The sequence below is a fragment of the Antechinus flavipes genome, chromosome 2 (genome assembly GCF_016432865.1).
Source record: "Antechinus flavipes isolate AdamAnt ecotype Samford, QLD, Australia chromosome 2, AdamAnt_v2, whole genome shotgun sequence".
Lineage (NCBI taxonomy): Eukaryota > Metazoa > Chordata > Mammalia > Dasyuromorphia > Dasyuridae > Antechinus > Antechinus flavipes.
In genome coordinates, this window is record NC_067399.1 from 573,618,415 (window position 1) to 573,644,750 (window position 26,336).

General features: G+C 35.0%; 1 protein-coding gene across 1 annotated transcript in view; it reads left to right on the forward strand.

The window, feature by feature from the left end:
- The first annotated feature begins 7,010 nt into the window (after nucleotides 1-7,010).
- IL16 (interleukin 16) overlaps nucleotides 7,011-26,336 on the forward strand; it is a 169,070-nt gene continuing 149,744 nt past the window's right edge. Inside the window, exon 1 of the mRNA XM_051981168.1 lies at nucleotides 7,011-7,508. Within this exon, the coding sequence (XP_051837128.1) occupies nucleotides 7,469-7,508 (40 nt within the window). The 5' untranslated portion in view covers nucleotides 7,011-7,468. The remainder of the gene's footprint in view (nucleotides 7,509-26,336) is intronic.

The window sequence follows — 26,336 nt, forward strand, 5'->3', positions numbered from 1 at the left end:
CTAATCATCTGACATAATTGGGACATTATTAGCCTTAAAAAATTGATTTTGCATCAGGGAAAGGCATAGAATCATTAAAGATTCTGTGAAATTTCTGAAATACCATTCAATCATTCTCTTCAAATAGTTTTTGTCCTCCAGTCTATTCAAGGTACTCAATGGGTAGCCCATTCAATTGCATTTCATAGTCAGAAGGATACAACTTCTTTTTTTCCTTTTGTGCATAACTAGGCTAATCACTTTTGAGAGATTTGAAAACACAGAAGAAATACTTTAATATGTTGGGACATAATGCAATCAGCAAATTTTATTGGCAGATAGGAACATCTGCAGAGCATCTCTGTTTCTTTTGGATTTTATACAAAGCATCATCCATGGCAGAATTTGCACGCCTTTGGCAAGTATACATTTCCCTGTTTTATGCCTTGCTCTATATTATAATCAGAGGAACACTGAACAAAGTTATTTCTTTGATTGCATCTATTCAGAATTCTTGTCCAATCTTAGCTTATAAATTCATGGCAGACACCTGATTAAAGCAAAGTTTTTATAATCATATTTTGTCTTTTATGCCAAATGTTTTATTTTTCCTCAATAAGCAATAAATGCAGTAGGATCTTATGCTTTATACACTGGCCATTTAAATGTATGACTATAAAGATGGGATCTTCTAAAGAAATTCATCCTTAAAAACCTATTTATTCTTTCCCCATATTTTCAAGGATATCATCCATAAAACCATAGACTATTTTCATAAAATTTTTTATAGAAATGAGAAAGTAGAAATATGGATTTCTATTTGCTAAAATCTTCTTAGTCACCTTAAAAAATCCATTGCTTTATTATCTTTTCCTCTTTGTGTTATATTTGAAATCAACACCTTCAAACTTCAAATCACCTCCAGTAAGGGTATCTTCTATGTGCACTTCATTGGGTTCAACTGCTCTTCCCTAACATCATCCTTTTAAAAATCATTTTTACTTCCTCATAAAGTAAAGAGAGTTTGGATGAATTTTGCTTTTGTTGTTCTTGTTCTTGTTCTTTTTTTCTTCTTTTCCTCCTCCTCCTCCTCTTTCTTCTCCTCCTTTTCTTCCATTTAGGTGGATACACAATGACCTTGCTCATGTAGTCATAACCCATCATCATTCCTTCTCATGCTATGTAATTTTTTTCACTTACTGGCATTTTGTTTTTTTAATTACATGTAAAATAGTTTTGGATATGATTGCCAGAGAAATCTTGCCAATTTTGTTTATATGCTTTCCTATTTTAAATTTTGACTATGAATGCACAAAGGATATTCTGGTTTAGTTAGATCTCACAATAAGATTTATGCAGGTCCATCTTTCCTTCCACTTTTTTCAACATTTTGTGAAATGGCATTGCTCATATTTTTGCATCTTCCTCCATTTTTTTTTACAATTAAACCTCTACTCTAATGTAATACTTCCCTGGCTATCACATCTCTCTGCTTGTTAGGGAGATTATTTTCTGGCTGTACTAGCTTCTTGGCTCTTTTGGCATTCCTGTTGCATAATTGTTCTACATTGGTTAAGCTTCCCTAAGAAATGGTGCTCAGCAAAATTAGTCTTTACTTTAATATGATTCTTAGTTATTAGAATCAATGGCTTGTCCAAATAGGTCAAATAGAAAAATATCATAATTACATGCCATGTTTTCTCATTTTTATCTTTTTCTTTAACTTTATGACAGTTTTGACTTTTTCTCTAACAAGTTGATGGTACAAATTGATACAGCGGATTTAGAAATGATTTCTACCTCAACCAGCTATATATGTGTGTGATATTATCAAGCAGTACAAATGGACAATTCTCTCAAGCTTTCCCAGCCACCAATGGAGTGAAACAAGGCTGTGTGCTTGTTCTTATGCTTTTTAGCATGATGTTCTCAGCCATGTTGTCAAAAGCTTTCAATGAGGACAAACGTGGCATCAAAGCCAGCTACTGCACTGATAGTAAATTCTTCAACTGAAAAGGGTTACAAAGTCAAAACTGAAGTGGAGGGAGTATTGGTACATAAGTTTTTGTTTGCAGATGATTGTATGCTCAATACAACCTCTGAAGTTGAGATGCAAGAAAGTGTGGATCAATTCTCTGTTGTTTGTACCAATTTTGGTCTAACAATTAACATTTAAAAAAACATAAGTACTCTTATCAGCCAGCACGATACCATCTATATGTGGAACTCTCAGTTACAACAAATGACGATGTTCTGAATGTGTAGATAAGCTCTCTTACCTTAGTAGTATACTTTCCAGGGATATTCACATTGATAATGAGATTGACACATGCATTGCTAGAACTAGCTCAGTGTTTGAGAGGCTCCAATGGAAAGTGTGGGAGAAAAGAGGTATTAAACCAAACTGAAGGTCAACAGAACCATTGTGCTGACCTGATTGTATGCCTTCAAAATCTGGATGGCATACCGGCACGGTGCCAGAAAACTGAATTGCTTCCATCTGAATTGTCTTGGAAAGATTCTGAAGATCACTTGGCTGGATAAGATAGCAAATACTGAGGTCCTTTCTTGAACTAAATTACCAAGCATTCCATCTCTATTGCAGAAAGCCCAACTCCATTGGGATGACCAAATTGTTTGAATGCCAAATGTATGCTTGTTAAAAAAATTTTTGTGGAGAATTCACACAGGGGTAGTGCTCACAAGGTGGTCAGAAAAAGTGAACATAAGGACTCTCTCAAGGTATCAATTAAGAACTTTACAATCAATTGCATGACATAAGGAGTCTTTACATTTTAAAGGTTGGACATCACTATGTCATGGGAAGAACCCTCAACTTTTAATCAAGAAACTTGGGTTCAAATTCTGATTTCTTTATTCATTATCCATATAATTATGGACAAAATTCTTAAACTGAGCCTCATTCTTCTCATTTCCTAAAATGGAGATAATATACCTGAACCATTTCCTCTGAAGCACCATTCATTCATTCATCCATGCAATAAAAAGTCCCAGGTCAAGTTTACTTGGTCTTTGTTTTAATCTTACTTGCCTCAAAATGAATGTAAATAGCAATTGTTGTTTGAACGGACTTTGCCTCAGTCAGACTGAAACCTATTAAAGATACTCTTAAGAAAGTTCAAAAATCTCTCATTGTATCCAAGGCTATCTTTAGTTGTTCTAATCTATATCTGGCTATTGAATTAGGGTAGTTTCAGAAGAAATAGTGAGGTTGGTAATCTTGCACAGCCTCCCTCCCTCAAATCCAATTCACTTGCATGTTATAGTCATCATAGTGATTAGAACAAAAGACAAACAACAATATTCATCTATCTGCTTATTTATAGTTGCCATATTTAGCCATTCATTTACCCATTTGTTCATTCACCTATTTAATCATCTATCTATCAATCTATCTATCTATCTATCTATCTATCAGTTTGGGGGAGGCTAGACTTGTGAATTCACTCCTTCTTTCAAAGTATATTAGTATCTACTTCTGTTTTGCTGGGGCTCTGAGAAGTTAAGTGATTTGTTTAGTCACACAGTCAGTTTGTATGTCAGACTTTGAACTTAGTTCTTTTTTATTCTGATTTTAGCATTCTTCCCATTATGCTCTGTTGATGCAAAAGTTTTCTCTCTCTATTGCTTTATTAAGAGATATGTCATGATGGCTAGAGGGATAGATATAAGGTTTAGGAGATCTGAGTTTGAGTTTTGCCTTTGACAACATGCATGCTCTGTGACTATTCAATTATAATCATTATATTATTTTTTCATATAAATATATTATATTTTCATACAAATATATGTTGAATACATTTGTAAATAACATAACAGACAAAATTCAAAATTATCTATAATACATTCATATCCAATATGTTATATTTAATATAATAGATCAACATTAGTCAAAATTTATGGAGGCCTTAAGGAGAGAACAATAGAGTTCCTATGACAAAGAGAAATGAAAAACACACATGAAGAGATAAAAGAATAAGGTAACTAGAACCCCCTAAAAGGCGGTTAAAAAAGAGATCAGCAGGCCTAAAGCTGAAATAGATAGGGGAAAAGGAATGTGGTGCTGAATTAATTGGCATACAATACTTCTGAATGAAGAAATTCTCTCTACCAATGCAAGGTAGTACTTTCTCTGCAAATAATGTCTTAGAAAGTTGCCTAGAATAGGGAGAACTTAAATGATTTGTTCAGGTTACACAGATGGTATTTATTAGAAGGTAGACTTGAACCCAGATTTTTCCTGACTCTGGGGCCTGCTGTCTATCTACTATTTTGTTTCTCATACTGAAACGAATGAAAAAAAAAATTCCTGTTCACTTCCATCTTTTTTCTTCACCTGTGGATCTTTACCATTAACTTGAGCCAAAGAAGTTTGTTTTAGCTCATTAACTATCCTGAGACATTCCTTTGGCTTAGATTCAAATATTAAAGTGAGGAGTAGATATCATGCTGAGATCTAGTCTCTGAGAGAGATGGAACCTTTTTTAAATTCTTGGGTTTATCCACCTATGAAAACAATTTTAGATTCTGCTATCATCATAAAAACTTACTGGAGTCATAACTTGGAGATTTTTTGACCGGGGTGAATATCACAAACTGAACCCAGGAGAAGCAGCATAAAATGCACATGAAATAGCATGGAGCATCACCTTATGGGGAGACAACAGAGAACTTGAGATGCTATGAAACCTTTGCTGGGGAGACCACCCAGTGTTGGCGGGAAGAGGTAGGAGTGATGTGAAGGACAAGACAAGTCAATAGAAAACTTCTATACAATTTCTGGGAACTTCCTATTTTAGTTTTTCTTGCTCTAAGTTTTGTGGTACAGTAGAAAGCTCATGGAAATTGAAGTCAGAAGCTACTGCTTTGTATGCTGGCTCTGTTAGTTGCTATAATTCTGATCTATGACCTTCAGGTTCTCGGACCCAGATAACCTTCGAGGTCCCTTCTAGTTCTTGAACTTTAATATAAATGAATTAATATGTTGTCAGCATCCTCCAAATTCTGTATTTCTAAATTTATTGACCTAAGATAAGACACTAGTTACTCCATCTAGTTCTGGCTCTGAGCTCACACATGACTTTCCCTTACACTTACAGAACGATCCATCTCTTATATCAGAGATACTGAATGTAAATTAAGTAGCTCAAGGAGAATAGGTTCTAGCTAAGCCTTAGTGTAGAGGTCCAAAAACTTTCTTAGAATCTTTCAGCTTGGAGTTCACCTCCACTCCTTTGATGTGCTGCCATGGATCACTTTTTAATTGTAGCTCCAGGTTGCATCTTATATTATATTTTTTTGGAAGTCTTAACATCTGTTTCAGAAGAAAATTTCAGTGGAATCAAGGAGGAAGGCCTGCTCAAGGAAACAAAGGATTAATTAATATTAGCTTACATTTCTATAAGGCTTTATAGTTTTAAAAGTGTTTCACTTATAATTCCTTGTAATTTACATTGAATACAATGAAATTTAAAAGGAATTACAAATTGCACATAATAGATTTGCACTTTCATGTGCAATCATTTTTTGGGGGGTTATATTATGTTATGGAAATGCTTGTTTAAAAGGAATCACAAGTTGTTCATAACAGATTTGCAATTTCATTGCAGTCTTTTTTTTGTCATACTACGTTATGAAAATGCTTGCTTTATTCCATAAATTAAATTAAAAAAAAACCTTAGTAGTACAAGTATTGCCACCCCCATTTACAGATGGAGAAACTGAAGCTTAGAGAAATTAAATAACTTAGAGAAATTAAATAAATAGAAAAAATAAATAAAAATAAATTAACATGACTAATAAATGCTAGAGCAGGAAGTCAAATCTGAGATTTTCCTTGACTTCAGGGTGAGTACTCTTTCCACTGTGCCATGGAATTTCCACAAAGATCTGAAGCAATATTTGGCTTAGTTGTTGGTGAAGGATCCAGCCAGAGATCCCCTAAATAAAGAAGCCCTTGGGGTGAAGCATTGTTTCTACTCAGGGTAAATAAAGGAGTAAGCTGAGAATCTTAGCTAGACACTATATAGGATGACAGCCAGACCTGAATCTTTAGATAATTTTATCTCTTAATCAGTAGTTCTTTTCAACCTTTCATCTTGCCCCGAGACCAATAATAATTAGCAGCTATGCATAATGTCTAATTTTATCCTCATAATAATCCTTATTATTATCACTGTTTTATATATGAGGAAACTGAGGCAGACAGGGTCTAAGAGATTTGGGGAGTCACACAGCCAGAAAAATATCTGATTGTAGGTCTAATGTTCTACCACTGCACTCCTTACTTTCTCCTACGTAGCTCTGAGCAAGTTTAATAACAGTCAATAAATGAGTATGGAGTGTTACATGATCTGTCCCTGCTTGTCCAAAGACAAGCGGCCCAGTAGCCCCAATTCACGGCCCCTTGGGGACAGCGCTACCTTTAGATGGTTGGCAATCTGGGAGGGGAGCACGATTGCACAGTCAAGACATAGATCATTTGTAAAGATAGTTGCGTGTCTTCCAAGTCCACAAATGAGATCTAGGGAGAAGTCCGCAGCAACATGTGGCTTGGGAGCACAGAGAGCAAAACAATAAACAAAACAGGATTGAACATCAGACTTGCTAATTGTTCAGTGTGGAAATTCTCCTCCCTCCCCTTCCCCCCATTATCCAACTTTATGCTTCCCCTTACACAGAAGAGGGTCTCAGCTCCCTCTATTTGTTTTGGGTCACTCCTGCCTCCACCTTTCCCCTGAGTTAAACTCGAACTTTTCAAGACACAGACTTTATTCACTTAGGGGGCGGTCCTCCCCAAGCCTTTTGCAGAGTTTATGAAAGGCGTTTTCACTTGGATTAAACAACCACACTGTGTGTGTGTGTGTGTGTGTGTGTGTGTGTGTGTGTGTGTGTGTGTGTGTTTAAATGAGGAGCAAATGAATCATTTCAATTTTGGGCAAGGAGTTGAGGTGTTGTATTTGTACCATGCAATTATATAAAAGCACCAAGGGCCAGTTAACCAGTGAGGGGGCAGGGATTCCAGAGCCCCAACCACTCTAAGGATTTTAGCACATTTTCCATACATTAGCCCTCCAGAGAAGGGGTATTTTACCTTCTTCTAACGGACACAGAGTCCAAAGGAAAGTTTGAGGTTTTACATTTCTGTTTGTAGTACAGGAAAAGGGTTACGATCTGAGTGGTGGATTCAGTGAAATTATACTGCCATTATACACATCTGCCTAGCTAAGAGGGAGGCAGTTGTAAGTTCCCAATCTTAAACATTAAAGATTTGTTGGCAAAAAAAGGGGGGGGGAGGAACTTTCGGCTGAGGAAAAGTTGCTATATTAAGAAGGCAGTCTGCTCACTTAAGAGTTACTTTCAAACACTAAAAAAAAAAAAAAAAAAAAAAAAGTAGGAGTTGCCATCTCTCGTCCACAATATATTGAACATCCTGAAGGGAGCTGTTTTCATCCATGAAATAACAGTTATGAGCCTGCAAAAGAAGATATTTTTAAGACGTGACAATGGTAAGTATAACTTTCTTTTATGATTTTTATACATTTATTCTTGAGACTTCAGCCTGGGAACAGACCCAGTTCTAAAAGTATGACTATTTAGTTCAATTTCATGTTGTGAGGGAGTGTTTGTGTGTGGGGAAATATACTTAAGAAAACGTTTACCATTTAAAGGTATTTTTGAAAAAGGAAAGCTTCTGAATTGGTTGTATTCATTAGAGCACTTTATAATCCAAAGTGGCAAAGTTTGGCTGAAGAAGTGATCAGTATTTGGATTGGGTGTGTGTGGGGTGGGGAGGGTGGGTGGGTGGGGAAAGAGGAGCAGGGGTCTCTGATCTTCAAAGAGGCTTTCAAAGTGATAAAATTTGCAAATGATGGCTATTCTCTGTTCTCTGGCATTTCTTTTTGAGTTCCCTTCTTGAATTCCGTGCGGGTGTCAGCGTGTGGACTGTCTGGACTGTCAGGGTCTCCCCTAGCTCAGATTTCAGTGAGATGGAAAAGGGAAGTGATACTAAGCAAATCGGGCAGTTTGAAAGGCCAGGGAGTGTGGAGAATACTAGAGGAGAATCATAGAATCAAAATATCATAGTTCTTAGACTTCAAAAGCACCTCCACTGTCTTCAGGCAGGTAAGATATTAAAATTGAGCTCATTTAAAAAACCTGTTTCTTTTCAGTCAAAAACCTACATAAACAAGAATCAGAAAGAAGGACTTTAACCCCTTTTTCCATCTTTTAAAGTCAACACAGAGCCTGGCTTTATGTCAGCTCTGTTGTAACTTTGGCATTTGAAAGTAAACACATGGTTTTCTTTAAAAAAAAATGAGGAGAAGAAAAGGCACATTTTGATTTTTCTAACTCCAGGGAGATATGGCCATGACCCTGGGATTAATTTACTTTGGTTCCATTAAAACATCCTCTGAAGTCAGAAAAAATTTAGAGACTAATAAGCTCCTTCTCCCATTTAGTAGACTTAGAGTAGGAATTATCTGATATCCAAAGCTTGTGGATGTCAATGAACACATTTAACTGTACCCAAGCGGCCCAATAGAATCAATGTGCCCCTGGTTATAACTAGTTGGGGGGAGAAGAGGGGGTTGAAACACTGAGATTCTATGTACATTAATTGGGAGGTTCTGTGGTAGAAGTGACTCAAGAGTAGAAATCAGAAGAACTGACTTCTAATCGTGGCTTATCCAATAATGAGCTATGTGACCTTAGGTAAGTCATATAACTCATTTCACTTAGATGTAAGATAAGGGAACTGGACTAGAGACTATTCAAAGGTCTAAAGATGATCAATTTTGGAGTAAAAATGAGCTCAAATTCTACTACTGTTACCAACTCCCTATTGTACCTTCAGCAAATCACTGAATTCTCTGGAGCTCAGTCTCTTCACTCCAAAGCATGGGGATTGAATGAGATGACCTCTAAGGTACTTTTTAGCTTTAGTTTGGTAATACCTAAGATCCTTCTAGCTTTAAACTTCTGTGATTCATATTGTATTTTTGTTTGTCTCATTCATTAGTCTTTCACTTCAGTTGTTAAAGTTAAATAGAAGCAGGGCTACTGATCCTTATATGAGGATCCCCAGAGGACACATATTGATTTAGTTTTAAAATGTGATAATATCTGAATTTTTATTTATTTTGCTAAATATTTTTCAATTATATTTTAATCTGGTTCAAGCCTCACTGGGGAGTATTGTGGGCTGTACACTGCCCCCAGGCCTCATGACTGATACCTCTGCTCTAGAGGAAAAAATACAAATGGCAGTCAAGGGGGCCCAGGAGGGAGCACAGTATTGTGGAAAGATGATTGTACTTTTCATCACCATGAATGTTGATTAATTTCGTGATTGTGACAAGTTATTTAATATCTCTAAGCCTCAGTTTCTTTATTTGAAAAGCAGAAAAAATGTTTCTCATAGCTTTAGTATGAATAGCAAATGAGATAATGTACATAAATATATTTAGTAAACTTTTTAGGGCTATATGAAAGTAATCTAGTTTTATCATAGTTGTTGCTCTATCACTGATAATGTGATTATGAGAAAATAATTGGACTCTTTCCCTAAGTTCTCCTATTGGTAGAATAAGGGAGTTCGGCTAGATGATCCCTAAATCAAAGGTCATAGGATCTGGATCTGGAAGAATATTTAAATCGTCTCACCCTTTCATTTTATCAATGAAGAACCCAAGACCAAAAGTTTTGCTCAAAGTCACATAGGTAGTAGATGTCTCTTTTTGGTTGTAAAGATATGATTTCATATGTTAGAAAAATAAGCTCTTATATAAACCTGTCTATAGAAAATGTTATATATATATATAGAGAGAGAGAGGCATGTACATTAAAAGGTTGCATTCAATGCAACAAATTTAAAAAATATTTTAAAATATTTTTATTGAATTTTAAAAATATCATCTATGTTTCTCAAGGTATTTTCCCCTTATCTCTTATAAAAGAGTGCCATCCTTTATAACTAAGAATTACAATGGGTTGAGGAGAATGGGGAAAAAGGGATGATAAAATAATTTGACTAATCTATCAAACATATCAAAAACTCTGTTATCATATGAATTGTTTCACATTCATAGCCCTTTCCCCTCCTACCTCTTCCGAGAAGCAGGAGGAGGTATCTTATATCTCTCCTTTGGGTCAAGATTGGTCCCTAAATCTTTTTAGCATTCAGTTTTAATTTGTTTGTGGCTGTTCTTTCCACAAACATTAGTGTAATCATGGTTTATGTTAATTTCCTGTTTCTGTTTATTTTGCATCAGTTCACATGTCTTCTTCTTATTTTTTAGAGCACAGCAATATTATATCACATTCTTTTGCAACTGTATGCTTAGTCCTTGTCCAATCAATGAGCAACTCCTTTATTTTAGGATTGATTTGTTACTACAAAATGATCCTATAATGTGTGTGTGTGTGTGTGTGTGTGTGTGTGTGTGTGTGTGTTTGTGTATTAGGATCTATTTTGAATTTAATTGTTACTAACCTCTTTGGGATGTATACCTAACAGTGGAATCTCTGGGTCAAAAAAAGATACTTTAGTCACTTGCTTCAAATTATTCCAAATTACTTTCCATATTGGTTGGACTACTTTGTAGTTCAAAAAATAATGCATTGACATATCCTTTTTCTATAACTCCTTGAAGCTTATTCCTACTTTTTGTCATTTTTGTTAATTTTGTGGGTATGATTAAAGCTCAGAATTGTTTTGGTTTGTATTTCTTTTAATATTAATGATGTGGAACTTCCTTTTTTATGATTAATATTAATTCATAATTATTCTGTAGAGAACATTTTGTTCATATTCTTTGATCATTTATTTATTGGGGGATGGCTTTTGCATTATATATATATATATATGTATATATATAGATATATATCTATATGTATATGGTAATTACCTACCTATCAAACCTTCATCAGGAATTTTGATACAAATATTTTCCCTGGTTAATTATTTTCCTTCTTTTCTTAGTTGTATTAATTTTGTCCATGCAGCTACTTCACAATTCATGTAACTAAATTTGTCTATTTTGTAATCACTTCTGATTTATTTAAGAATCTACCTCTTGGCCATACTGAAACATATTTGATCTTATTCTTTAAATTTTTTTGATATGATCTTTAATATTCAGGTCATATATCCATTTTGAGTTTATTGTGATATATGGTATAAAAATTAGTCTAAGTAGAATTTTTGCCAAATTGTAATTTCTAAGTTTCCTAGAAATTATTGGCAAAAAGGGAATTCTTTAGTTGAGAATTCATATTTTAAAGTATGTTTAAGGCCTGAATTGAATTCATTATTTCTTGTTCTTCCTTGTATGGTCTGTTCTATTGATCTACTTTTCTATTTTTAACTAATAGCAAATAATTTGCATGTCTACTCCTTTATGAGAGAGATGAGGTAAAGATATTTTTATATCTTTTTTATCATAACTTAATTTTTTTCCCTTTGATATTCTAGATATTTTGTTTCTTCATATGAATTTTGGGATCTTGTCTAGCAGTGTAAAGTATCCACTTAGTATATTTGATTTATATAGAACTAAGCCTAGTAATTAACTTTAGTGTGATTATTATTTTTTATTATATTGGCATAGTACTGAATATCCCTTTAATTATTTAAGTTGCTCTTTAACTGGCATAGTCTCAAGCACATTGTAAGAGATTCATAAACTCTTGTTACTTTACTTTATTTAAAGAGAATTTTGTAATCATTTTTATGAATATAAGTGTTTTTTGCAAGACTGACTAACAAATAATTTATTTTAAATAAGACTCCCCTTTCTATTATTACCTAATAGATTTTTTATTGTTATTTTAAAATGCTATTGATTTGTCATTTTATTTTTTAAAACTATTACTTTAATAAGCCTATTATTTATTCTCAATTAATTTTTTGACTGATTCTCTGGGATTTTCTAAGCAAATCATCATGCCATCTGCAATTATGGATGATTTTCTTTTCTTTTTCTTTATCTCTAAACCTTTAATTTCTCCTCTTGCTTTATTGTCATTGTTAGTATTTTCAGAATTGTGTCAAATAAAATACAGGAAAAAAGGGGCTAACAAAACTTTATTGAGTAATTATCATGTGCTCAATGTTGTGCTTATAGCACAGGTAGTGAAGAATCTACCTTTAAGGAACTTATGATCTAGATGGAAATTTGATGAGATGAATATGTATGAAGTAATTAGAGTAGAGTGAAAAAGCACAATTAAATGCAAAATCAAACAGTATTAGATTTCAGTCTTTTGTGGGCTTGAGTTGTAAAGAAAGGTGTTATTGGATTTGAGTTAGACTCTCAAGAGTTTGGATTGGCAAAGAGAAAGATAGACATAAATATTTTACCTGGGAGAAAACACTGTGAAGAAATGTGCTTGAAAGAGTCATAGTGCTTGAGAAAATTAGACTATTACTCTGAAAAAGAAGATACATATTTATATATATAGCATTAGAGGAAGATGAGTTTTGATTAGACAGATACTGCCAAAATAAGGAAGGTTCCATTGGTCAGGATGAGAATTTAGAATTTGACTTACGAGGTCATGATGAAATTATACAAATTTTTCATTGGGGCAATAGTTTATTTAAATTTTAGCAGAAGACTTGAAAAAAGTTTTTCATGTTTTTCTTGATAGAAGGGTAAGCTAGATAATATATCAGCACAATTAGGTGATTCTGGAACAGGGTAGACCTAAATCATAGTCATTAATGTTTTAAAATCAGTTTGACCCTCTTTCCTTTGACTTTCTGCCACTTAACATTTTTATTAATGGCTTAGATAGAGGTAGAACTAATATAGTTATCAAATTTTCAGATCATAAAAAAACTGACACTGCATGACAGTCAGGATCCAAAATGATCTTGAAGGACTAGAATGTTGTGCTAAATATGATAAGATGAAATTTAATACAATTACATGTTAATTTACACTTGGTTTCAAAAAAGTTTATTTTTAGAAGCACAAGACTGGAAATAAATGGTTAAATAATAATTTGAGAAAATCTGAAATTTAAAAGTTTTAGAGGATGGCACATTTAATATGAATGCTGTGATATAGCAGTAAAAAAAAAAATAAACCCTAATACTAGAGACTTTAGTAAGAGAGAGAAATGGCTTTCAGTAATAAGGATAGTCTCATTATATGACAAACATTTTTTTTTAAGTCTGGGCAACCTATTTTGGAAGGACATGGAAAAGATGGAGAGTCCAGAGGATGGCAAACAGTGTGATGATGGGCCTTGGATCCAGATCTAGACTTATTGAAAAACTGAAGATGCTTAGTTTGGAGGAAGGAATATAGAGTGGGAAGGAAAATAGGAATAGCTGTTTTAATGTATCTGAAGGAATGTTATGTGGAAGAGAAATTAGACTTGTTCTGTTTGCCCCAAAGACAAAACTGACAGTGAAGAATGAGAGTTACAAAGACAAATTTTAGTATTATATAAAGATACAGAGAAAAACTTCTTAATTTTTGTAGTTTTAAAGTTGTGTCTAACTTTCTATGAACTAATTTTGGGGTTTTCTTGGTAAAGATATTGGAGTAGTTTGTCATTTCCTTCTTCATGAGGAAACTGAAGCAGACAGGGTTATTATAGAAGCTAGAAAGCTTCTAACGTCAGATTTTAACTCAGGAAGATGAGTCTTTCTGACTCTAGACCTACTGCTCTATCCATTGAGCCATCTAACTGACCTTAGAGATGTCTAAAGTGGAATAGACTATATCAGAAAGTACGGGGTTTCTCAGGCCCTCTACAGCTCTTTGGGACTCCATCCAATAGCATTCATTTTAGACTTTTTTTTTTTTTGACTTCTCCATGCCCTAGCATGTCTGACGTCCCCACCTCTGTCTCTCCCTTTTTAGCTCCCTTTTCAGTGCTGTCTTCTAGCATTCAAATTATAAACTCCTTATAGGACTATATCGTCCTTATAGGACTGCCTTTCTTTTTTTAAAAAAAAAAATGTTTCCCTGGAGTTTAGCACAGTGCCTGACACACAGTAAGCATTTAATAAATGCTTATTATTATTTATTATTTATTAACTCTTATTAGACTTAAGCAAACTTGAATGACCATTTGTTAAGTATGTTGTAGTGAAAATTTGGAGGGGAATATAGGCTGAACTATGCAGCCACTGAAGCTTCTTCGAACTCTAAAATGTTGAGATTTTTCATGATTAGATACAACTACTTGTGTAATTTTGGGTAAAGCACTCAAATCCTCAGAACTCTAATGTTCTTATATCAAAAGATGAACTACTAATACTTATCTTGTCTACTCTCCAGGGTTTTTATAAAGGAAGTACTTTGCAAAAATTGAAGCTTTACCTAAATATGAGTTAATATTATTAAGGAAATCTCTAATCCAGTGCTTTGTGTTATTAATAATTTTACTACTAAGTTGGATAAGGACATAAATTACATACTTACCATATTGACAGATGATAGAAAAAGATCTCAATAGGTTAGAAAGTTAGACAGGATTTGAGATAAAATTTAAGAATACCATATACTTGGGCTCAATAAATCAACTTTATAAATTCAAAATGGTAGTGGAAGTATATCTAGATAGCAGTTCATTGTAAATAAATCTTGATGGATAGCAAATTCTTTATGAATCAGTAATATATCTACCCAATAGCCAGCATTTAGGTAGTACTTTGAAGTTTGTAACGTGATTTACAAGTATTTTCTCATTTGATCCTCACAACAACTAGAAATTAGGTACTATTATTAATCACATGTTTCATATGAGAAAACAGATACAGAGCAAATGCAGTATCTTTGATGTTCTAGGTTACTGTATCCTCACTCAGCTCTATTTCCAGCTCTTTTGTTATATGAAAGTTCTCCTGTTTTTGTTACAGTTCCTTTAACTAGAAGATGGAGAACAGGATATCTGGGTCCTTACAATGACTAATAACACAGGAGAAATCTTTGAGTTCTTTGAAAATAGTCAAAATAATTCCATGTATCATGCAGTTTGCACAATTAGTTATGCTGGTTTGAAGTAACCTAAGTCAGCACAGGGAAGTCTTGTACATAGCTATTCATGAGTGGTAAAATTCAACTTCTCTTAGGATAGTAGTAGCGAAAAGATGTTCTTTCTTGCTCTGCATCTTCAGAGCAAAATTTCACTCTGAGAACTTGGAATGGGAATTTATAACTGCTGTGCATGCTTTTATTTCTGTAAAAGTATATGTGTCTACATTTATGGCTGCAAAATACAGCATACATATAGATGTATACATATGTATGCATAGATACAATTTTATGTATATGGGCATGTGTAGGTCATAATAATTATAAATTTTCTCATTCCCTACTCCCATTAAGAAGTTGGATGCTCAGAGATAAATTTGATATATCTCTTCTTTAGAATTATAGGGGTTTGGGGGGGATATCCCTGAAGAAGTCAGGAGTTATTCTCTAATGATACCAGCTTGAGTCCCCTACCTGTGTGATTCTCTCCAAGATAATTAGTTAAAACTGAATTTCATCACTCATCTTTAAATAGCTTTTAAAAGGTAATATTCAATGAGGTAAGTAATAGCAATAATTTGGTATAAAACATTTTCTTCCAAGTCTGTGGCACATTCTTCCACAAGTCAGGGAAAAACTGACTCAAGCTTAGAGACTACATGTTGGCTAATTTCATAGTTCCTGGATACTGGGAGTTTTTTTCCTCCCATTCATGGGGTACTCAAGGAATTTCCTCTTAACCATGCATCCATATTTCTTTGATTTCAAAGTAAATATTGTTTTCAGCTAGTCTTAGGATATAGTTATAATACTGATGAGAAGATGGTGGCCACTTATGACCTTGGGGGTACAATGGTAGGATACCAATGGGAAGATGGAAAGTCAAGTATCCTTCAGATTCTTCAAAACTGGAAGTTCCTCCTTTAGTTAAAACTGGTGGGGGAAGATAGAATAAGACTTGATTAAGACCGAAGCCAAGGTCTCTGCTCCCTTCCAGAAGGTTTTCTTTTTAAGAATGTTCTGGAAAACCATACTTGGTCCATTTTCTGGAATAGTTTCCCAAGTCAAGGTAACTCAATGATTTTTATCTAGGATGTGGAGATGGTAATAAAATTCCATAGCTAATTGGAACAGATTTCTTGTTTGGAATATTTCACTTCAACTAAAACCTTCCAAAGACTTTTCATATTTAGTCATTAGTTTTTTGATCAGGCTAAAATGAGGTGCCATGATTTTGATTCAATGATTTCATATATATAAGTATATGCATATATGTATACACACATCATACATACATACATTACATACACACAGAGGCAGTTATATCATTATGGGATATAAGCATTTCCCAAAAGCATTGCACTATGCAAAATTCACAGTAAAAAATTCACAGAGCTTATGGGGGAAATGGAATTAAGGGCACAACACTCAAAAACTTCATCAGTGACACATACAGTAAATGACAAACAATAAAAACAGTCATACAGTTTTCTAAACATGAAATAGTTGAGATATATAAATATTGGAGAGTGGCTATAATAGTGCTTGGACCGTGGCAAAAGTGAATGGATATGCAAAAGAAAAATGATATGGACCTTTTCTTCCAATCACAACTCCTACCACCCTAGAAAAGATATACACAATAAATATAGCATTTTACTGTGAAAAAAAAGCCAGAATTTGTTAAAGTGGGTATTAGAAGTGTTGCATTTGCAAGGGTCAATGCTGAGAAATTACCAATGCATATATCTTGTAAATAAAAAGCTATAATAAAAAAAAGAAGTGTTGCAGATTATGAGGTACATATCTAGATTCATATTTGCATAATCTATATAATCTATATGATAATATATGTGATTTTATTGGCATAAGGAGCTCTAGGTAAAAAACTAAACCTTAAAGTGGCCCTAAAACTTTGGACTTTTGTCCAGCACAATATCTGAATTTAGGCAAATAAGAGCATAGATTTTTCTGATTATGCATATACCCATGTATAGTTGTAATTTTTATCTGTCTATTTCTCTGTCTATAACAAAGATTCACAGTGTACGGTTGTATAAATCACTCTATTCATATATAGGAGAGATTTTAAGTCTTTTTTTTAAGACAGAGGAGGAATAATTCCTACACTGACCACTGTGTAAGAGGTGAGGCTAAATGTGTTGCAGATGAATGACAGGATTATGCCTGCAGATGATTACGTTTCATCTAAATTTTATGGGTTGAACATGGTTGCTGAAGTCTTTTCCAACTCCAGTATTCTGGGGTGTCCATGCTTATTTGGGATTAAATGGAAATTGATCTAAGCTTTTCTTCATTTATTGGGGAAAGGAGACTTGTACTTTGTACAATTTCTTTTTTCTACTTCCAGGCAAATTTTATTACACATGTGGGTGTTTATCTCATTCATTCTTAAACAACTCTTACAAAGGATATTCCCCTCACTAACAAGGCAACTGGTAGCAGAGTGGATAGAATGCTGGTCCTGAGGAAGATCTAAATTCCAAACTAGAATTTTTTATACTTCTTAGCTGTGTGATCCTGGGCAAGTCACTTGATCTCTATTTGCCTTACTTTTCTTAATTGTAAAATGAAGATAATAAAAGCATCTGCCTCCCAGAGTTGTATGGATCTTATGAGATAATAAGTGTTAAAAAAATTCAGTAGTACACAGAGTAGGCACTCTATCTATCTACCTACCTATCTATCTATCTACTTATTGTTCACTTCCCTTGATTTCAGTGGCTTTAGCACTGTGAGGCTATATGTGTATATATATATATATATATATATATATATATATATATATATATATATACTATATATATGAATATGGATAAATTAGAAGCATAGAAGCATTCAATTTGTCTAACTGTTCACATTATATGATGTCTTAAGGCTTTCAAAGTGTTTCCCTTTCCCTTCTCTTTCTCTATTCCTCTGAGGTAGGCAGAGCAATAATACTATCCTAATTTAATAAGTGAAGAGAAATAATCCAAAAGGTAAATGACTTTCCTATGGTTAGATATTTGTAAATGTCAGAGACAGGATTTGGACCCAGATCTCCTGATTCAGGAAAATGGCTTACTTGGGGATATAGTATGAGTCCTAGAGTTTGGAAAACCTGTCTGAGTTTAAATAACAATTCAGACAATTATTACACTGGGCTAGTTACTTAATCTCTGTTTGTCCAAGAACCAATTGCAGAGCTTAATGGATAGCGTGTTGAGCTTGGAGTCAGGAAAATCTGAGTTCAAAACTGGCCTTAGATACTTGCTGCCTGCATGAGCGAGTTACTCTACTGGAGAAGGAAATGTCAGATCACTCCAATAACTCTGCCAAGAAAACCTTATGGACAATATTGATATACTACAATTCGCGAGATCATGAAGAGTCACACCTGAATGACAATTCCTGTTTCCCAGTTCAACACTTTTTTCACTGGACACTAATTCCAGATCCACCTCTCCACTCACTGGGAAAGCAGTCATTCTTTTTGATATGTCTGCAAACTCTAGTTCCACACAAAGGCAGGAAGGACTAAACTAATTTATTTATTTATTAATGTCTTTAACATGCCAAACTACATTTCTGTAGCTTTTGTCACAAGGTAAGCAGATGTGCACTGTGTCTTATTCATTTGTGTTTTCCCCATCCCACTGATGTCTTGCATGTGTTAGACTCAATAAATACTTGTTGAATTAATGAAAGAGGAAGAAAGAACCACTTAACTCTTCTTTTGAATGATGGTCAATGAATGAGACTGATAGAAAATTCAATTATCATTGTATATCTCTATCTTTACTGTTAGGAAGTTATTCCCAAAATCAAAACTGGATCATTCCAGGGTCTTTTCTTTCTCTTTCTAGTTATTAGAAAGTGAGTAATCAATGAACAAAAATGATAGGCTATAGCTAAACCTCTAGAACAAATCCCTAGAAGCAGGGCAGTGCAATGGAAAGACATGAACTTGGACCTGAGTTCCAAACTTTGCTTTGCTGGGTTACTACCTCATTTAACCTTTTCATATCTCAGTTTCTTTATTTCTAAAATAAGGAGTTTTGACAAATGACTGCTAAAGTCCCTTGAAACTCTAAGATCTTGGTGTAGAATAGCAACAAACATATCATTTCTCTATTTGTGGGTTCCTTGGAAAAAAGAGTGAGGAGAGTATTTTTAAAATTTTATTTAATGCAGGATATAATCAATTACAGTTGATATTCCCAAACTCCTGGAACTATAATGAATCTTAGAGAAGTATATTGGATCAATATTGGATCAATTGGATCAATTGAGACCAAGATTTGAGTGCTGACTTAGTTGCTATGTAAGCCTTGGTAAATCCTTTACGTTCTCTGAATCTCAGTTCCATTTTTTTTTTTTTTTGGTAAATGAGGGATAGCAGTAAACTGCAATATCTGACTCACAAACATTTGGTGGAAAGTATGAGATAATTTATATCAAATATTTTGTAGAGCCTTATTAGCTAATATTAATTTAATCCTATCATTTTATAGATGGGGAAACTGAGGTTCAAAATTTGCTTGCTATCCTATTTAGTTGTAGTTCAAACTACAATCCAGGTCTCATGCATTTCATTCTAGTGCTTTACCCACTATTCTATAGTGTCTATCATTGCTGAAATAACAACTTTTCTCCAAGTTATAATAAATCCATCTGACTATTGCCAAAAATATTTAAAGTCAATGGAGGTATAATGTCTTAGCAAACTGTGAAAAACAGGGATGTTAACTGCATTGAAAGGAGACTTTGTACATCACTGTGTAATGGAGAGAGCTCACTAAACCTTTATGAACTGCTTCCTTTGTGCCAAACCACGTACTAGCCACTAGGGATTCAAAAGACAACAGTTCCTGCTCTCATGGAGCTATTAGACTATGAGCTCCTTGAGAGTAGGAACTGTGTTTTGCCTCTTTTGGGATCACTTGAGCTAAGCACAGGATCTAGAAAATAGATGTAAATGTTTATCAACTAATATTCTACTGAATTTGGGAGGGGATGACAATCTTTTCACAGATAAATGAAAAAATGTACACAGAGTAAATTCAAGGTAATATTAAATAGGAAAAACAATGGAAATTGGGGAATTAGAAAAGATATTATAAAAGTTGATGGATATGACCTAAGTCTTGATGGATGACAAGAGGTAGAAGTAACATTGTTATTCTTGTCAAAGACACTGGAGTAGTTTGCATTTTTTTCCTCCTTATGGATTAAGGCAAATAGAAGTTAAGGGATTTGAACTCACATCTTCCTGACTCCAGGCCCAATGTTCTATCCATGAGCCACCTACCTGCCTTCTGATTGAAATAACTGAATGCATTATAAAGATAAGGGACAGTGCATTCAATTCACCACTAAGAATTAATTTCACATACCAGGCACTATGTTATGTCCTGGAAGTGCAAATGAAGGCACAGGATAATTTCTGTTCTCAAGAGACTCACAGCCTAACAAAGGAGACACCAAGCAAAAAATTAAGTACAAAGATACTCTAGACAGGATAAAGTGTAGACAATTCACAGAGGGAAGGAATCAATAGTAAGGGGGATCAGGAAAGTCTTCCTATACATGATGAACCAATCTGGAATTCTAAAGAAGTTAAGGAAGGCCAGAGGTAAAGGCGTGAAGTGATAATATTCCAGACAAGGGGGAGAAAATGCCAAGACTCCGGAGGTAGAGTATTGTTATGAGCCAGAACTTGAAACAAGGTGCTAAGAGTGTGGAATTACTAAATGGAATTGAAGAGGCAATGGATAAATGTAGTTTAGCATTGATTTAATCCTACAACAAATAATGGTTTCCTAGTGACATAATGATTGATGTATACTTAGTGTGGGGCATATAAGCAAGAAGCTCTCAGGGCCAAAAGGACAAGCACACTAGAAGCTCTTGCAGGCTGAGACAGATTCATTCCATTGTCCACCTTTGTTGTGGCTGGAGGCTGAAGCACAAACCCTTGGAAGTCAAGGAGATTCAGAAGCCAGAGAAGGCAGGCAGGAATTCAATCTCTCAGAACCAAGGCCAGACTGAAAGGCTCTCCAGAAAGCTGCCCAGCCCCAGGAAGGAGATAATAAAGGATTTGGACTATAAGAAAGCTATCTGGATCGCAGGAAAGGAGACAAAACTTGGAAAGAGACAATAAAGGATTTGGACTTTAACCCCTGGCTGCACTTGTGGCGATTACTGAACTGAAAAGAAGGCTGCCTTCAGAGACCCCAAGAAAACCCCAAATAAGAGAATATTACAGAGTATTTTATGTGAAAAAGAGTAAGGAAGGCAATAGCATTGGATTTCTGAATCTGTGGGGAGAGGGTATAGTTTAAGGTATGAAAAGATTGGAAAAGCAGAAAGGGGCCAGATTGTGAAGAGCTTTGACTACCAAGCAGAGGATTTTATTTTTATTCCTATAGATGAAGGGAGCCATTGGAGTTTATTGAGTAGGAGGATAACATAGAGCTACAATTTAGGGAGATTGCTTTGCTAAATGAGTGGAAGATTAATGTAGACTGATGTAGGGCAGACTTGAGGCAGGCAGATGCACCAGCACTCTATTGCAATATTCCAGGCATGAAACAATGACCACTTGTGTTCACCAAGGTGATGGAAGAATCAGAGGAATGGAAGAGGGCATAGGGAAGAGATGCTACAAAGGACCAAATGCAAAATTTGGGGACTACTAGGTTGGCTAATATGGTGAATTTAAGAATGTGTGAAGGAAAATAATAATTATTGAAAGGCAGATTGTGAAAAAAATTAAGTCAATTCCATTTTGAGCTTAAGATGCCTGTGACATATATGATGAAAACTTCTAGCATATAATAATTTGGAATTGGGGCATGAGGAAAGATTTGGGATGGATACTCAGATTTCAAACTTCCACTCCTCTTGGTCTTGGAAAAGTCACTTAAACTCCCTGGCCCTCAATGTACACATCATCTTTATCAATGTAGGGATGTCTAAGGTTCCTATTAGCTCTCATTCCTATGATCATAAAAATCTTGTCACTGAAAGAGTTCTTTAATTTTGGGACAAAGTTGGAGTTGAGTACAAAAATATTGAAATCCATTTCAATGCTTGTTTGAATATTGTTTGAAGGAACTAGGGTTATTTAGCCCAATGAAGTAAGAATACTCTTCTGAGAAGTGCACTTTTGAGTATTACCAGCAGGACATATGTAGCATGTGGTTGGTTAATGGATATATTGTGTTGTAGCACAATTGTAGCATTTTAGGACTATGTTCTTTGGCTTTTCCTAGTCCTGCATTCACCTACCCCATCAGTGTGGTTTGACATATAATATTTAATACAAAAAGCTATTCCATTGCAACCACTCATTTCTTTTCACTTAGACTATTGTGATAACTTCAAAGTCCTGCTTCCTGTCTTTCCTTTTTACCTTTTTAAGCATAATAGTGCTACCGAGTAGCCTTCTTGAGACATTGTCTCTGTGGTACATAATAATATCATAGATGTATTTTCATGTGCTGTACAATCAGTGTTGTTTACTTCAGTCTCTTGAACTTGAATGTGGGTAAGTTTGTTTTTGTTTGTTTGTTTGTTTTTGCTGAGACAGTTGGAGTTAAGTGACTTGCCCAGGATCACACAGCTAGGAAGTGTTAAGTGCCTGAGGTTAGATTTGAACTCAGGTCCTCCTGACTTCAGGGAAGTTTTAAAAAGAAGATTGATAGAACACTCTGGGAAAAAGTACTGAGACAGTAAAGGTAGAAGGCAAGGTAGTATATAATATCTGTAGGGATATCTTGAAAGCAATGGAAAAGGAAACTGAAGAGTTTTGGAGGATAAAAGAGAGGAAGATCTTGGCTAATGCCAATTCAGATACTGGAGTGTACCAACATCCTTTGTGATCGTTGATGAATATCATTTTTATTAAATACCCTTAGGTTTGTTCTATAGAACTCTATAAAGTTTATCACTGTATTAGCTAAACTTGGGATTAATGAGAATCTTTTACATTGAAAAGAAGCAAAAGATGGGTAATATAATTTGTCATCAGTTATCATAATGGTTGGCATTTCTAAGCTTTGAAGCACTCATCCTCTCACTTTTGAGTGGCACATTGGCTACAGAACACTACAACAGGGACAGAGTCTCTTCCCATGCAAATGTTAACCCAACTGCTCATATGAAAAATTAGCAGCTCCAAATGTTGAAGAGTGAATCCCCTTCCCCCTCAGCTGCAGCAAACTCAATCAGAGTAGTTGTGCAAATGGGATAAACCACTATCTCAAGGTACCAATCTTGGGGCATAGAGTCAAGAAGAAAGAAGCAGGAAATAGAATGAGATAGATCCATGGAATGCCATGATAGCATAAGTCACCAACAAAGCTGATGAAAAAGGAGAGAAAGTTCTGACAAAAAACTTCTCTTGTAGCAGAAGTAGTGGTCATACCCACTAGATCAGGCTAAGTAAGTCTAACTTCTCTGCAGCTCTAGCTTCTGGACTTCTGTGACATGCAGGAATAGTGAAGATGAGAAGAGATTTCTGTACCTCCTAACACTATTCTAGCCAGCATAGAACCTGCCAAAAGTTGAGGTTGGATACTTCATAGCTCAGGTTGAAGACTACCAAGCTTGGGATTGAGGAAAGACTGCAACAGAAAGTGATGACTTGGTCATATAGAGGCAAAGTCACTTCTGGTCATATAGTGTCTAGAAGCAAAAAGTGCTATGTGGATAAGATCAAATAGTATCAAGAAGCTAGTAAAGATATATTATCTAAGGACCAAGATTAATAAGCATTTCATGCTGATATAATTAGAGAATGAAGCTAGATAGCATAGTGGATCGAATGTTAGGCCTGGGGTCAGGAATACTTACCTTCCTGAGTTCAAACTTGATCTCAGATACTTACAAGCTGTGTTACCATGGGCAAATCATTTAACCCTGTTTGCCTCAGTTTCCTCATTTGTAAAATGAGCTAGAGAAGGACATGGCAATCTACTCTAGTATCTTTGCCAAGAAAACCCCAAATAGTTTTCAGACATAGCTGAAAATTATTGAACTGCTGTTCTACAATAGAATAGAGAGTATTTGTGTTTTGTATTAAGAATACATAATTTGGGAGTATCATTGATTCCTCTTCCTAGCAAGTAAAAACTTGGGTTCCTTACATAATTAAAAAATTGGATGTTGGCTAAATTCTACTAAATAAACAATGCTACTCAGGAGAGTTATGTAATGAGAAATTAACAAGTACACAGGCTTTGGGGGAATTTCAAATGCAGGACAAACATAAGAACTCATCAAATGTGATTTCCATAAAGAGAGGAGATAATTCTTTACAGTAACTCTAAAGATACAGATATACAAACATTTCTGTAAAGAATAAGAGATCAGATTACCTTCTTTTGTCTCAAATAGTGAAGTAATTCAGGCTTTTTACCTCCTAAGCAAAGAGAAGCAGAGAGAGATGGATGCAGAGAAACTGGGTCTGGGTGTTCCTTTATCCATCAGGTCAAACTGATGCTAGCTGCTGTTTCATCATCCACGAGAACAGGAACAATCCATCAATCAAGAAACATTTATCAAAAGCTTATTACTTATATTTATACTCCTATCGCTAGGAGTATAAATATAAGTAAAAAGAAAGGCAATCACTGCCCTCAAGAGCTTAAAATTTAAAGGGAAGAAAATACATAAGAAAAAACTGGAAAAGGGGAGAGGGGAGACAGTGCTGAATATAGGGACATGATGAAGCACAAAGGAGGGCATCTTGGTGGTAAATGAAGACACAAAACAATAGACACTTGCTCTGCTCAAAAAGAAGGGAGTGAAATGATCAGAACATCAAAGATGAGCTCTTTGGTAAATCCTTTCTACTCTTCTCAGTCTAGTTAAGTCACAGATAATTTATTAGAAGCAATACCAAATCATTCCTTTTGCTTGTCAAGCTCTACAAAAGACATAAAGTACCATTGGGGGTTGGGTGTGCTGCCCTCTTGAAAGGAGTAATTTTAAGTCAAAGAGATTTAATTTTCTATAGCTAAACTGAAAGGTTCTTCTGATTTCAACTTTGTGAAACAAGATTTCCTTCTCAGGTAAGTGTAGAGGGCAGGAACTCTGAAAAAGTATACTTAAGGCTCAGTATGATTGATTTAATCTTACAACAAGGTGTTAACTCAGTGGAATTGAGATAATGTTTACTTGTACTTAGTACTTAGTATAATTCTACAAATTGACACTATTCTACAAGATTGCACCAATGATAACGTACTTAGAGTATATAAGAGCTAAGAGCTCTGGGAAAGAGATAGACTTAGAGAAGACAGAAGACTGGAGGCTGGAGGCCAGAATTAAAGACAAAGACCCTTGTGGTGGCTCTCCTGTCTCCTTCACTTCTCTACTAAGACCAAGGCCCATCTGAAGGTCCCCCAGAAAGCTAACCAGGCTTCAGGTGAAGGAGACAGACAGTAAGGAGATAATAAAGACTTTGGACTTTATTCCTGACTATTCTTGTGGTGATCATTCTGCTGAAACCAAGTCCATTCTGAGGACCTCCAGAGAGCTAGTCAGAACATTACAGGTAAACATATTACCTCTAATCTCTTCATTATGCTGTGAACTCAGGCAACCCAACTCAACTGATACTGCATCCCTCTACATTCCCTTCTTTCTGGTTAAAGATCTGAAGAGTGGAGTAACAAATTCCTCCCAATGCCTTCCTTTATAGAGGGCAGAAATGGAGCTTTTTGGCTCACTTTACTCTGTTGCTCTGCTTGGTTTCAACTCCATAGAGCAAGATGGATACCCTCTGATTTCTGCCTCCTTCCTTCCTTCCTGCCTCCTTTAAAGTGCTGTGTACTTCCTCTCATTAGGTTGCAAGCTCCTTGAGAGCAGGGACTGACTTTCTTTTTATTTGTTGTATCCTCAGTACTTAGCACAGTGTCTGACAAATGTTTGTTGGGATAGATCAATACAAGATAGCTGCCTTCAAGTATTTGAAGAGCCATCATGAAGAGCCATACAAGACAAAATAGCTTACTTTTTTGGCCCCATTGAATCAATTGATGTAGATTAAAGGGAGTCAGGATCTTGAATGATATAAGGAAAGACTCCCAAATAATCATACTTGTTCAAAACTGGGACTAAGATATGTTGATGATAGTGAGCTTCCCTTAACCAGAGATAGGTAGAGCCTGGATGACCTTTTGTTAGCAGGTTATAAAGGAGATTTCAATTGAGTTCTTGGCTCAAGCAATTTTTAGCTTATTTTAATTGTTTGCTTCCAGGCCTGGCACTCTATCACTATGCCACCAGTGAGATGACTTTTCCCCCTGTCACAGAGCTACTTATTAT